This window comes from Anabas testudineus, chromosome 18, assembly GCF_900324465.2.
Source record: "Anabas testudineus chromosome 18, fAnaTes1.2, whole genome shotgun sequence".
Taxonomy (NCBI): domain Eukaryota; kingdom Metazoa; phylum Chordata; class Actinopteri; order Anabantiformes; family Anabantidae; genus Anabas; species Anabas testudineus.
Window position 1 is genome coordinate 8913253 of NC_046627.1, and position 13269 is coordinate 8926521.

The window sequence follows — 13269 nt, forward strand, 5'->3', positions numbered from 1 at the left end:
TAGCTAAAGCAAATACATCTTCATTATTGAGTTCCTAAAAGCTGAACAGTGATGAATTAAGGTAATTTAATGTAAGGACACACAGTTTGCAACATTTTGGTGAAATTGCACGTTAAGCTTATTATTGAGTACAAATGGATGCTAGTGCCACATCTGTAGAAATTCTTTTAAAGAGTTGATGTGAACACCTCATTCACAAGAATGGGGAGGAGAGCCTTGTCCAGACTTTCATGACAAATACCAAATGTAATGACTGACATTTCAGTATGGGCCTGAACCCTTCCTGTACAGATACAGTGAGGGAAAAAATTATTTGAACCCCAGCTGATTTTGTAAGTTTGCCCACTAACAAAGAAATGATCAGTCTATAATTTCAATGGTAGGTTTATTTGAACAGTGAGACACAACAATGACAAAAAAAATCCAGAAAAATGCGTTTCAAAAAGAGTTATAAATTAATTTGCATTTCCACGAAGGAAAGAAGTATTTGATCCCTTCGAAAAACGTGCTTTGTAGTACTTGGTGGCAAAACCTTTGTTGGCAATCACAGAGGTCAGCCGTTTCTTGTAGTTGGCCACAAGGTTTGCACACATCTCAGGGGGGATTTTGGCCCACTCCTCTTTGCAGATCCTCTCCAATGTTTGGCAACTCGAACCTTCAGCTCCCTCCACAGATTTTCTATGGGATTAAGGTCTGGAGACTGACTAGGCTACTCCATGACCTTAATATGCTTCTTCTTGAGCCAGTGATTTGTTGCCTTAGCCGTGTGTTTTGGATCATTGTCATGCTGGAGTACCCAACCACGACCCTTTTCAATGCCCTGACTGAGGGAAGGAGGTTCTCACCCAACATTTGACGGTACATGGCCCCATCCAGTCCTCCCTTTGATGCGGTGCAATTGTCCTGTCCCCTTGGCAGAAAAACACCCCCAAAGCATAATGTTTCCACCTCCATATTTGACAGTGGGGATGGTGTTTTTGGAGTCATAGGCAGCCTTCCTCCTCCTCCAAACACAGCGAGTTGAGTTGATGCCAAAGAGCTCGATTTTGGTCTTATCTGACCACAACACTTTCACCCAGTCTTCCTCTGAATCAGTCAGATGTTCAGTGGCAAACTTCAAACGGGCCTGTAGATGGGCTTTCTTGAGCAGGGGGACCTTGCGGGCACAGCAGGATTTCAGTCCTTCACGGCGTAGTGTGTTACCAACTGTTTTTTTGGTGACTATGGTCCCAGCTGCCTTGAGATCATTGACAAGTTCCTCCCGAGTGGTTCTTGGCTGATTCCTCACCGTTCTCATTATCATTGAAACTCCACGAGGTGAGATCTTGCATGGAGCTCCAGACCAAGGGAGATTGGCAGTTAATTTCTGTTTCTTCCATTTGCGAATAATTGCACCAACTGTTGTCACCTTCTCACCCAGCTGCTTGGCGATGGTCTTGTAGCCCATTCCAGCCTTGTGTAGGTCCACAATCTTGTCCCTGACATCCTTGGAAAGCTCTTTGGTCTTGGCCATGGTGAAGAGTTTGGAATCTGGATTGATTGATTGCTTCTGTGGACAGGTCTCTTTTATACAGGTAACGAGCTGAGAGGGCTGCCAATGTCAGCTCGTTACCTGTATAAGATCCACCTGGGAGCTAGAGATCTTGCTGACGGATAGGGGATCAAATACTTATTTCCTTCATGGAAATGCAAATTAATTTATAACTCTTTTTGAAACGCATTTTTCTGGATTTTTTTTGTCATTGTTGTGTCTCACTGTTCAAATACACCTACCATTGAAATTATAGCCTGATCATTTCTTTGTTAGTGGGCAAACTTACAAAATCAGCTGGGGTTCAAATAATTTTTTCCCTCACTGTATAGGCAGATGACTGAAGGTGCTGATGATCTGCTAATGTTCCATACACACAACATCTCGCCTTTTCTATAGAACAGTCATTTAATGAAAAGTCAGCCCACATACAAATGAAACCATATGAAATGACTACCCATACATCCGGTAAGAGGAAACGGTGACAACAAAAAAAAATTGTTACTGAATGCTGATGAACTGATGCAGTGAGTAGCTTCTCATTCCTTAAACAACCATGTCTGAAGACACATCCTGTGGTTGTAAATAAGATGTTAGTCTGATCAGAAGAGTCAAATTATTGACATGAATCAAGCAAAGAAAACATCTTTGCGGTAAAGATTGTAAAGATTAAGAACTGTCCAGTGGAAGGTCCACCCACTGGGTCATGTGGTCTGATGAGTCCAGATTTACCCTGTTCCAGAGTGATGGGAGTATCAGGGTAAGAAGAGAGGTGGGTGAAGTGATGCACCATCATGTCTATTGTCTACTGTACAAGCCTGTGGGGGTAGTGCTATGATCTGGGGTTTGCTGCAGTTGGTCAGGTCTAGGTTCAGCAACGTTATAAGACCAAAGAACGAGGTCAGGACAAGACACTGACCTCTGAAACGTTGGTGTGCCAATTAGGGAATAATAACAATAATTTATATTTAATTTTATTATATAGTATTTTATGCCATATACAGTGTACATTTCTGAAGTTTGCATCTTTTACACGGTTCTGTCTTTTGAGATTCAGGGTTTAAGATAAAAAAAATCTTGAATAATCCCAGTGGGAAATTGATCAAATTGTATGATTTCAAATTTATAATGAATCTGATCTGAGAGGTTAGAACTTAATTTCCTATTGTAGTTACTTATCTACACAATAAGAAACTGAAAGTAAAGAAAATAAATTATACGGCACGGCACGCTCCATACACATCCTTTCTGAATGTCTAGCCAGGATAGAGAAAGCTGTTCTACCTCCAACTAACGTGCTGACTCTATTCTACATTTACATTTTACATTTTTAGTCATTTAGCAGACGCTTTTATCCAGAGCGACTTACATATATCAGTACAATGGTAGGCAGGGTGAGCATGAGGAGGTCTTGCCTAAGGACCCCTACTGGAGGTAGGCCACTGCTGGGATTGAACCCCGGTCTCCCACATGGGAGGTGGTGATGTTACTACTACACTAACCAGCCGGGTTAGTGGTAGGGTGGTGCAGATCTATTGTCAGATCTATTGACAGATCTATTGTCAAACTTAAGAAGGGTCTGTCCCAGGATCTACGAAATATTAACTGAATATGACTATATAAAATTAATTTCAAATATTTAAATCAGTTCTGTTATAATTACAGTACGCATGGACTTAATTTGTTAAAAAAAAGTGTTCTACTGGCCTGTTAATATGGCAAGGCGGAACATTTTAGAAACTCTAATATACTTAAAAAATGACAGAAAACCAAATTTTAAAAGAACAAACTGTATTTTTGGTATCATGTTCCTTACAAATTATATAAAAAACATATACAACTGGAAAGAATTATATTTATATATAACAATAAAACAACATATAATAATGCAAAAAGTCAAACAAATTTCCCTTGAGCAAGCACTAGGCGACAGCGGAGAGGAGAAACTCCCTCTAAAGCAGTGTAAAGCATTTTCTGTTACAATTTTCCTGATGAGTTACAATCCTTAATTAAGCTCTATTTGGAGTTGTTCTGTGAATCTGTAATCCTGGAAAGGAAACTGAAAGCCTTGTATGTTGATAGGTTGCTTATTCGTTTGATCCAAGTTAATCTCCATTGGCTCGTCCGAATCATCAGCCGTCTCTGCCCTGAGTATTTCTTCTAAGTAGCTGTTTCCTTTTACTTCCTCTTTAATTTTATTTAATAGTTCATAACTTCTACTCTCCTTAAGTAAAATAACGAGTCTTCCAAATATAACGTAGAGAGGATAGGCGAACCCTAAGACAATGCTACACTCAGCAGCTGCTTCACTCCGATACCAATGTCCTCCTCTGTGCATCCCAAATACTCCTTGATCATTAAACACTGGGGAACCAGAGGAACCAGGACCCATTCGAGTTTTGTACGCGACAACCTTGTCTCCCTCATTTCTACCCAGCAATACATTCGCAAAACCTTGTTCTTTCATAATTCTCATGATTTGTGAAGACCTGTTTTTGCCAATAAATAAAAGATCATACACAGCCTGCTCCCTCTTCTGTTTCTCAATGATTTCCGTGGATTCCATTTTTTTCTCATCTCCTCCGGGATAACCAGAAATTTTACAGCCGCTGCCGTGTAAAGGTGGTGGAGAAGTTTTTTTAAGCAGTCCTGGTGGTAAATCAAAAATCTTTGATAGACGATCCAGATTAAGCTCGAGCAATGCAAAATCACACTTTATGTCGAATACTTTAACTGTAAATCTGTAGGTTTGCTCAGGTTCATTGCTAAACTGAGCAAACCCATGAACATCAGAATTTAAATAGTCTCCCTGAATGTAGTTTTCAAATAAATGGGCATTAGTCATGATAAAGTTGGAAAAAAAGACAAAGCCAGTTCCCTGTGAAATATTAGGACCAAACACTTTACAGACTGACTTGTCTAGTTCCTGATCTTCATCGATGTTTACACCAAACAGATTTTTCTCAAAGTAAGTGAATTTGGAATTGTTAATAAAGCGACTGTCCGTTTTCTCTTCCTCTCCATAAGTTAACTTTGACCTTTTGCTGGCTCCATTTCTTAAAATGTCTTTGATTCTGTGATTAAATGATTTCAGAGAAGTTGAACTGTTATTTACGACGTAATTAAGATGTAAATGATTGTTGGCCGGCTGCTCCATACTCCTACTGGGATCTGCTAATACCCAACTGGACTGTAGATTATGATTTCACATAAATGTCTGTCCTGCAGAAAAAGAGAACGAGAAACAAAAGTTAGATAGTAAAGATATTGTTATTAAAACGTTAACTACGCTTCCTCCATATCTGTACAGAATTATATATCTGCCTATATTCTACAGATATAGGCAGATGATGATCTGCTAATGTCTGTTTACTGTGTGCGTATACATATCTATAGTTTTATTTCCTGTCTGTGTTCAGCAGCCATTTAGTGAAAAGTCAGCGCAGATACAAACGAAACTACATGAAATGGCGACTCTTGCATCCTGTGAAGGGGGTGGCGCAAACAAAATAACTTTCTTACTCAGCTCTGGTTTAGTATGATGCATTACGTTTTTTTTGTTACTACAGAAATAACATGTGTAACATACTGTTAGAAACTCTTTCTGCAGATTATTTAGACTAGTAAAAGGTTTCAGTCAAAACAATTATGTGGAAGATGTAACATGTTACATATAAGATAATAACAATGATTATTGATTATGATGATAATGATAAAATTATTTAGAAATTCCTTCCTTAACATAAAAACAAGGTTACTTTACCTGTTAGATGAAGTTCAATTGTTGATCAAATGTATGTTGTCCAAATTTAACTTTCTGCCAAATAACTAAATGCAATTTACACTTACTCTACTTCCAGTGGCACTGATATAGAACGAATATTAATAAAAATAATATGAATAGTAAAATGAATAAATAATAAAAGTAATACTAACGATGATCTCCTAACCACTACATTTCCTGAACTGATCGTCTCCAACACCCCAACTGAATAAGTGTCACCAACTTTATTCTGAACATCTCTGATTGGCTTATTTGTTTCCTAGACGACAAACCAGCCATTCACGAGAGCACAGTTTGACTGGAGATGTAATGTTTAAATATTTCCTTCCAGTAAACAATGACTCGCACATCTGAAAGTGATTAAAACCAGTCAAGTCCACTGTAACCTAATGTGAGTTTTCAGTAAACAAAGACAGTTTGAATATGTTTGATCTAATACAACATGAACAGTATGTAATAAACTGTTTATTTTTTATGTATTACTTGCATTATATTACATTATTAATATTTGAACTGTGTGTGTGCGATCATCCCATGTGTGTATCAACTTCTTATTACCGACCACTCTGATGAGTTTTAGGAATATTTATTAAATACAAAGTTAATATCAGTAGCACACTTGTAATACAGCTACATCAGTTTGGTTTGGACATAATACGCTGGTTTCCTGACAGTTGACTTTTCAACACTGAACGTTTGGAGGGTGTGAAAAGGACAAAGCTCAGAGAACAGAGCTGTTGATCCCTTCTCTGATCTTTTCCCCCTGTTTAAAAACATAATATTGAATTGATAAAGAAATGTGCTACTCTCTTTTACACAAGAATCAGCAGCAACGAGAAATCCACAAACCTCATTCATAAACACAAATACTAGTGGCAAACCAGCTTCAATTGCTACATTGACCATTAATCATCAACTTCAGCTTCACACAAATTAAACTGTACTGCAACAGACATTTCAAATAAAACTTTTGTAATAAAGTTACATAATTTGTAAACAGGTGTTGTGTATGACTTCGAAAATAATCATAAAACAGTGTGCAAAATGCTGCAGCCTTCCAAATGTAGATCAAGTTGGTTTTTGCAGAGATATGTGTTAGTGGTGTCAACAGAACCGAGGAGTGTGCAAACATTCAGTAAAACTGCTAAGAAACACTGGATTTTTTTTACAGTACAAAGCAACAAAAACCATAAAACAACATGTAAGACAGCATTGTCAGACGTCCCACACTAGACGTCTATCCTTGAAATGGTTGAATACTGGGTCGTGCTTAAATAAAGTTTGTTCAAGTTGGCAGCAGTTTTGAGATCTGAGTCGTTCTTACACAGAGCAGGACCATCTGCTCTGCAGGGAACTGTGCATGTGTTCAGTGAAATAATGTGTGCAGAAGAAACACAAGACTCCAAAGCAGCCTGAATCTGCTCCTTGCACTGACCGTCACAGTTTTGCACTTGCACAAGTCCATATGTACTCACAGCGGTGTCCACCAGGGCTTTATTCAAGGCCCAATGAGAAGTTAATCCCATGAACAATACCAATGATGATGGGTTGCCAGGCAACCAGGTATCTGAGCCAGTCAAGCAGCTGCCCGTAAAGGACATGTGTCTTCTCCCACCTATTAAGAGATATGGAAATTAAGGAGAGTAATCAGACATGGGTGTTAATTTAATATTATAACTTTTTTCAGTAATGTGCACGCTCCCTTTGGCTATTAGCCAAAAAGCTAAACGTAGAATGGACGTGGAGACGTATTTCACTGTCTGGAAGACTTTTGACAAAGATGCCAAGAACGTCTCACTAGAATTACGCTTGCTAGTGGCCTGGAGAAATGAGGCATAATAAAATAAATACAGAGTAACTCTTCTTTTCCCAAACACTGGTTCTGGTTACTCAACCATAGTGGAGTGGCTGATACAGCAGCACAATCACGAAGATTTCTCTGGACTGAATGCATGTTTCAACTGGGCCAGAAAATGTCACTGATCGAAACCAAAACCCTCTGAGACTCTCAAAACATCATGATGAGTCTAGCATCACAGTTCCCCATCAAACAGAAACAACTGAAGGATACGGGTTGTTCATCATCCTCTTCAAGTCAACCTTCTCATTGCAGTACGGACACGTCTGCTTCTTACCCACGATGCACCAGCCTCGGATGCAGAACTCGTGGAATCTGGAGCAGGGGTTAAGGTCAGAAAGGCTGAAAATCCTCTTTGTTTATAATATTATACAGTCACAGATGACTTGTCCCTGTATCACAGGCTACTGCAGTTTATTTAACAACATAATAACAGAAAATATTGTGCAAAATAATACATTTCTCTGTATTTTGAACTGTACCGTTCAGTTTTTACATTATCCCACAGTGTAAGAAGGTTTAATTAGATTAACACTTGTTAAAGGCACAGTTGACATTCAATAGCTTTTTTTGTCTCTAAATAAACGAGAATGCAGGAACCACTCTGTAGGATACATGTGCCCACAGGAGAGCTGGTAGGTGTCTTCTATAAAACCTTCCTCCTCCACGTCCACCAGGATCTTCTGACCGCACACTGCACAGATGTCATTGGTCAGGCTCCTGCTGGGCATGCCCCCTTTGTTGTAGTACTGGAAACACACACATATATGGACATGTACACATTTATCTAATTCAATGAGAGTTACAGTCACAGGATTTTAACATAGAAAAACTTAAAAATTATCATTCATACTGACGTATTATGTGACATGCGGAAGAATCCATTTTTAAATTTAAATTCAAATCAACCTACTCCAATTGTAGAAGCCATGTAGTCAGAACAGATTTCTGCAAAGTCTCTGCCCATGACACCGTAGTAAAGCCCGTAAAACAGCATGATAACGCCAACGTCCATAGAGTCCTCTGCCTTGATCCTAAACAATAAAACAGTTGTCTCACAGTGAGCAGAAATAATCAATATCTAACCAATAAATCTAATATAAACTGTGCCTAACTGAACTGAGACATTTAATTGAGACAAGTAACTTCCACTGAGCATCTGAAAAAGCCATTATGTATCCAAGCTTTATAGTCAGGTTTTTCCTAGGGGGGCAGACCACTGACGACTGTAGTGCAATAAATTCATTACTAATTGGCGCCATCTAGTGTTACACTTAATGTAGTGTGGCAATTATAGGGTAAAGTCAAACATTAGGTCGTGTCCTCAACTCCCTGACGTTTAAAATCATTATCAATCACAATCGGCTGCAACTGACCTGAAGAAGACGTTGAAGCCGAACATGGTGAACATGATGGCCAAGTAGCCCAGGACGCCCACCGCATAACTCAGCTTGTAGATCAGCAGGAACCACTTGTAGACCATCCTGAAAAACGAAAGCATGCAGCACATTAGAGAGAGCAGAGGCTGCAACTGACAATCTGCACATCATATTCTTCATTATTATGCAGATTAATTCACATTTCAGCTGCAGATTACACATTCACTGTCAACCACCCCTTGCTCTTACCTCGGCGTCCTGCAGGACAGAGGCTTGCGAGTGGCTCTGAAGATGATGTAGCTGGTGATGACGGAGAACATGCCCCACATGGACAAGAACCTCCACCAGTAGAGTTTGATGGTGAAATAAAGAGGGACGACCCACATCTGCACCAGTGTAACCAGCTGAGGAGGCAGATGAACAGAACATTGCATTATTTAGACTCTATACTTATTATTAGTCACTATTCCATGAACAATAGTCGTTGCAGATTCATCCCATTAGACACTTCAGTTTAGGTGAATGCAAAGAGCTTAAAGACGTTTCATTTTTAAGAAAAACACTGTGATCAACGAGTGTACTGTGACTCACATTGTAGGACCGGTGGTGCCGCTGCTTCCACTGCACCAGGACTATCTGAGCCACCACCAGCGTGGCGATGAGGATGAGCACCATCTCTGCATGCATGGCCTCATGGCCCCTGTGCTTCACATGCAGACGCTCATGCTGCACCCTGCCATAAAGAGGGTGGAGGAGAGAGGTGGGAAACAAAAAGGGGAGCCAGAGAGAAATGATAAATAAAGGAGGAATGCAGCTTTTAATTTTAGTGTCCAGTGTTTACAATTAGAACTTGTTTGATTTAAGAGAAGCAGGCAGTACTCACTTCCAGTTTTCCCTGTGAGTCATTTTCAGCAGGTCGTCCTGTAATAAGAGGGTCACACACAGAAATAGCAGCTGGGTCTATTAGTGGGTCTCACTGGGCTGATTTAAATAGGTTAACACAACGTGCTACACACGATGGCAAAATAAAAACACAGCCAGACACCACGTTTAGTTAGGAAAAGGGTGTTTAATGTGTAAAGGAAAGCTTCTGCATTGCCACGTCGAAGCAGCAGCTGAGTATTGACAGTTTCTGCACAGCTGTTAAACCACAGCAGCTTCTAAGCTAACGATATGCTAACTATAGCTACCCGCTTTTATTCACTGACGTTAAAATTAGCTACCATTAATGCGTGGACAGTTGGTTTATTAGGTGGCGTTTACATACCTGGGGATGTACGCCCGCCATTGTGTGGTTTTTATCCTCTCCCGATGAAAGGAAGCCGGCAAACAGCTAGGCTAAGCTAGCAGGTTAGCACCGCACCTACTGCTCTCTGAACACGGCCGGTATGGAAGCCGAGAGGGTCAATTACCACTACGAGTAAATACTGTACGGGACGAGCGCGAACAAAATAATCAAAGTCCTGTAAATTACTAACTTATCAAAATTATTTACAGCAATACCTGTGTCTGTGGGTGTCATAATATATTAAATATCTGATGTTTTTTCTGTAAGGTGGTGTTGACACCCAAAGCCAAATCATTTATTTCTGTCCTACTGTATTAGGATAAGATGAGATAGTTTGTCATATGCACACATGTACATAGTACAGTGTTAATTAGGAAATAAGATGTGATATGATATAAAAAACAACAAGAAATATAGATCAGACAAGAATTTTCACATTAACATCTTTATTTCATTATACAGTTCAATAAAAATTCATTTCATGTTACACGCTCCATTCTGACATTTAGTCATTTGCAGACGCTTTTATCCAAAGCGACTTACAAGTGAGTTATGAGGTACAAGGCAGGGTGAGTGTAAGGAGGTCTTGGCTACGGAACCCTACTGGAGGCCACAGCCGGGATTTGAACCCCACTCTTGCTTCTCTACTGGCAGTAAGAACCAAGTGATGCAGGGCAGCAGGTCCTCACTTACGGTCCTGTTGAGACAATAAATAAATACACGTCAACAGACCAGGCCATCGCACTGAACGATTACAACCAGAACAGATTTCGCTCAGACATCCAAGGAAGGTTTGGACCATCTTTGGTGTTTAAACCTCTGGTGGAAACTACGAATGGCAGGAAAAAGCATCATCACAGCGAACTGTTTAAATCTAATGTGCAAAGAGGGAAATCCGTACCTGGTTTAACCTCAGTCAGATGATTCCTTTGACTGAACAGGTTATGAAAGCACTCAGTCCAGACCGTCACCCTACAAGAGACATAATCAAGAGTTAGTTGAGAAGCACGAGAACCACCATATGATAGTCACTTCAATTAATTCGCTCAGACATCCAAGGAAGGTTTGAGCCATCTTTGGTCTTTAGACCTCTGGTGGAAACTACGAATGGCAGGAAAAAGCATCATCACGGCGAACTGTTCTCAAACGCAGATCATTTGAACATGTGAAAACATACCAAGTACTGTGGACGCTTCATGACCGACCTCCTGACTTGACATCAAATCACTGCCACCAGAGTTTCAGCCTGAAAGTGACATTAAATGACAAATTAGATGCAGATAACAACACATTGTCACTACTTAACTCTAATTAAAACCTAATATTGGTCATGTTCTGACAAATATATTGCACAATAATCATGTTGGGGCCCCATTTAATTTAGATATTGGATGTTTTATCAACACCTAAAATCTCATACATGCATCTTAACTGGATATTAACACTCCTGCAGTGTGCATTTAAATTGTCAGAGCAAGTTAGCAGACCACAAATTACAAACAGACTTATGGTTTCATAGATGAGAATCGCACCTTGTCCCGATGTCAGCATGATGAAAACACCTCCAACAGAAGTCATCTTTTTACAGCCTGAAACTGAGAATAGGACATTTGTTAATTACAGTTATAAAAAAGAGACTGAAGTTAATTCATTCGTCTTAAATCGCTCAGACATCCAAGGAAGGTTTGAGCCATCTTTGGTCTTTAGACCTCTGGTGGAAACTACGAATGGCAGGAAAAAGCATCATCACAGCGACAATCAGCCTCTCAATTCAATTCTATAATACACGTGAGGTCCACATACCTGCTCAATGCTGTCGACAGTTTAGTTTTAACGACGGCGCCATCGCCAAGGCCTTCACCCTGAAAATGAGAGATAAGGGGAGTTAATTTTAAAAGCAGACAGACGTTACAAGAGGAGTTCTACTGTCATTGTTCGCTCAGACATCCAAGGAAGGTTTGGACCGTCTTTGGTGTTTAAACCTCTGGTGGAAACTACGAATGGCAGGAAAAAGCATCATCACAGCGAACTATTTAAATCTAATGTGCAAAGAGGGAAATCCGTACCTGGTTTAACCTCCATCGAATGATTCCTTTGACTGGACAGATTATGAAAGCACTCAGTCCAGACCGTCACCCTACAAGAGACATAATCAAGAGTTAGTTGAGAAGCACGAGAACCACCATATGATAGTCACTTCAATTAATTCGCTCAGACATCCAAGGAAGGTTTGAGCCATCTTTGGTCTTTAGACCTCTGGTGGAAACTACGAATGGCAGGAAAAAGCATCATCACAGCGAACAGCAGCAGCAGAGTACGCAGATGAAACTGAAGCCCACCTGTTGTCAGGTTGAGTCAAGTTGACGCATTTCTCCTTCTGGCTTTGAAGGAATTAGTCGAATCATCCACTGAGGAGCAGCTGAGCCGCTTCTCTACGGTGTCCCTGAAGCTCATTCTGTGGTGATCTGTAGGAATCAGAGTTAGAAAGACATCGGTTACATCTCTTATACTGAAAATGAAGCAGGAGCCGTTTCCAAAAGGGAAAACGCTCAGACATCCAAGGAAGGTTTGAGCCATCTTTGGTCTTTAGACCTCTGGTGGAAACTACGAATGGCAGGAAAAAGCATCATCACAGCGCTAATTTAATCTGTAACTGTAAGAAGAATATTCCTTCATTTTACCTCGTCTATACTGTGACGCTCAAGTCAAAGACGACGCCGAGGTCCTCAGCTCGCAGTCCTAAGAACGTGAAAGAAAGAAAAAGGCTTAATGTCTTATATTATATAGAGAAAAAAAAACATTACACATTTATACTTTATATATAAATATTATACACTTGGGAACAGTATAAATTAACAATCCAAATACTTTCTACAGTTACTGTTAAAGGTCATTAAAACATTTTATTTATTTTTCCCTCTTCTCTGATGGAGAAGTGTAAAGTTATCCTGTGATGACCACGTGTTGAGCTGCTGGACACTTGTAGGTTTCTTTTCAAGTCCCTTTAAACACATTTGTAGTTTAAAATCAATCGTTTTAACAATAAATCCTAATCCTGCAGTTTTACCACTTCACTACCACAGTTGCAGCAATTTATTGCACAACTTTCTAAATTGCTGCCTTTAATCATCACAACAGTGTCTGTTAAAGATTAAATAAACTCATGTGCAGACACATCTGCTCACTGCAACGTGAGGACACTGAAGTCAAATCTTTAACCATCCATCAAATAAACTCATCATCTAAGATACATGTCTCCTGCTGATGGATCCACACGCGGCGGTGAACAAGAAAAACATCTTATTTGTGGATTAAGAGCTCAGATTGAACATATTTACCTGATATTTACCTCCTGACGTCGACTCCAGCCTCCTCACAGAAAAATGAACGGAGCCGCGTCAAACACGTGTTTTTATGTCGTCATGAAGC

The 13269-nt window shown here is 39.9% G+C and overlaps 2 protein-coding genes, 1 long non-coding RNA gene and 6 other non-coding genes across 9 annotated transcripts; all 9 read right to left on the reverse strand.

The window, feature by feature from the left end:
- Positions 1-3407: 3407 nt before the first annotated feature.
- LOC113168114 lies at positions 3408-5500 on the reverse strand. The gene is made up of 2 exons (XM_026369119.1): positions 5295-5500; positions 3408-4753 (listed from the first exon to the last, which is right to left on the reverse strand). Exon 2 carries the CDS (start codon positions 4686-4688, stop codon positions 3537-3539), a length of 1152 nt encoding a protein of 383 aa, XP_026224904.1. The 5' UTR covers positions 4689-4753; positions 5295-5500; the 3' UTR covers positions 3408-3536.
- Positions 5501-5852: 352 nt separating this feature from the next.
- Positions 5853-9840, reverse strand: LOC113168112 (RING finger protein 175-like). Its single transcript, XM_026369118.1, has 9 exons — positions 9820-9840; positions 9436-9473; positions 9144-9285; positions 8802-8956; positions 8550-8657; positions 8087-8207; positions 7789-7922; positions 7387-7488; positions 5853-6930 (listed from the first exon to the last, which is right to left on the reverse strand). Exons 1-9 carry the CDS (start codon positions 9838-9840, stop codon positions 6810-6812), a joined length of 942 nt encoding a protein of 313 aa, XP_026224903.1. The 3' UTR covers positions 5853-6809.
- A 429-nt stretch (positions 9841-10269) lies between these two features.
- Positions 10270-13233, reverse strand: LOC113168121. The gene is made up of 9 exons (XR_003299340.1): positions 13179-13233; positions 12522-12579; positions 12180-12305; positions 11907-11977; positions 11644-11702; positions 11373-11435; positions 11018-11086; positions 10742-10812; positions 10270-10537 (listed from the first exon to the last, which is right to left on the reverse strand). It is a non-coding gene; the product is annotated as an uncharacterized LOC113168121 (long non-coding RNA).
- On the reverse strand, positions 10611-10703 carry LOC113168762. Its single transcript, XR_003299522.1, has one exon. It is a non-coding gene; the product is annotated as a small nucleolar RNA SNORD14 (small nucleolar RNA).
- On the reverse strand, positions 10883-10975 carry LOC113168759. Its single transcript, XR_003299520.1, has one exon. It is a non-coding gene; the product is annotated as a small nucleolar RNA SNORD14 (small nucleolar RNA).
- On the reverse strand, positions 11503-11595 carry LOC113168756. Its single transcript, XR_003299517.1, has one exon. It is a non-coding gene; the product is annotated as a small nucleolar RNA SNORD14 (small nucleolar RNA).
- On the reverse strand, positions 11776-11868 carry LOC113168760. The gene has a single exon (XR_003299521.1). It is a non-coding gene; the product is annotated as a small nucleolar RNA SNORD14 (small nucleolar RNA).
- LOC113168758 lies at positions 12048-12140 on the reverse strand. Its single transcript, XR_003299519.1, has one exon. It is a non-coding gene; the product is annotated as a small nucleolar RNA SNORD14 (small nucleolar RNA).
- On the reverse strand, positions 12386-12478 carry LOC113168757. The gene has a single exon (XR_003299518.1). It is a non-coding gene; the product is annotated as a small nucleolar RNA SNORD14 (small nucleolar RNA).
- Positions 13234-13269: the final 36 nt, after the last annotated feature.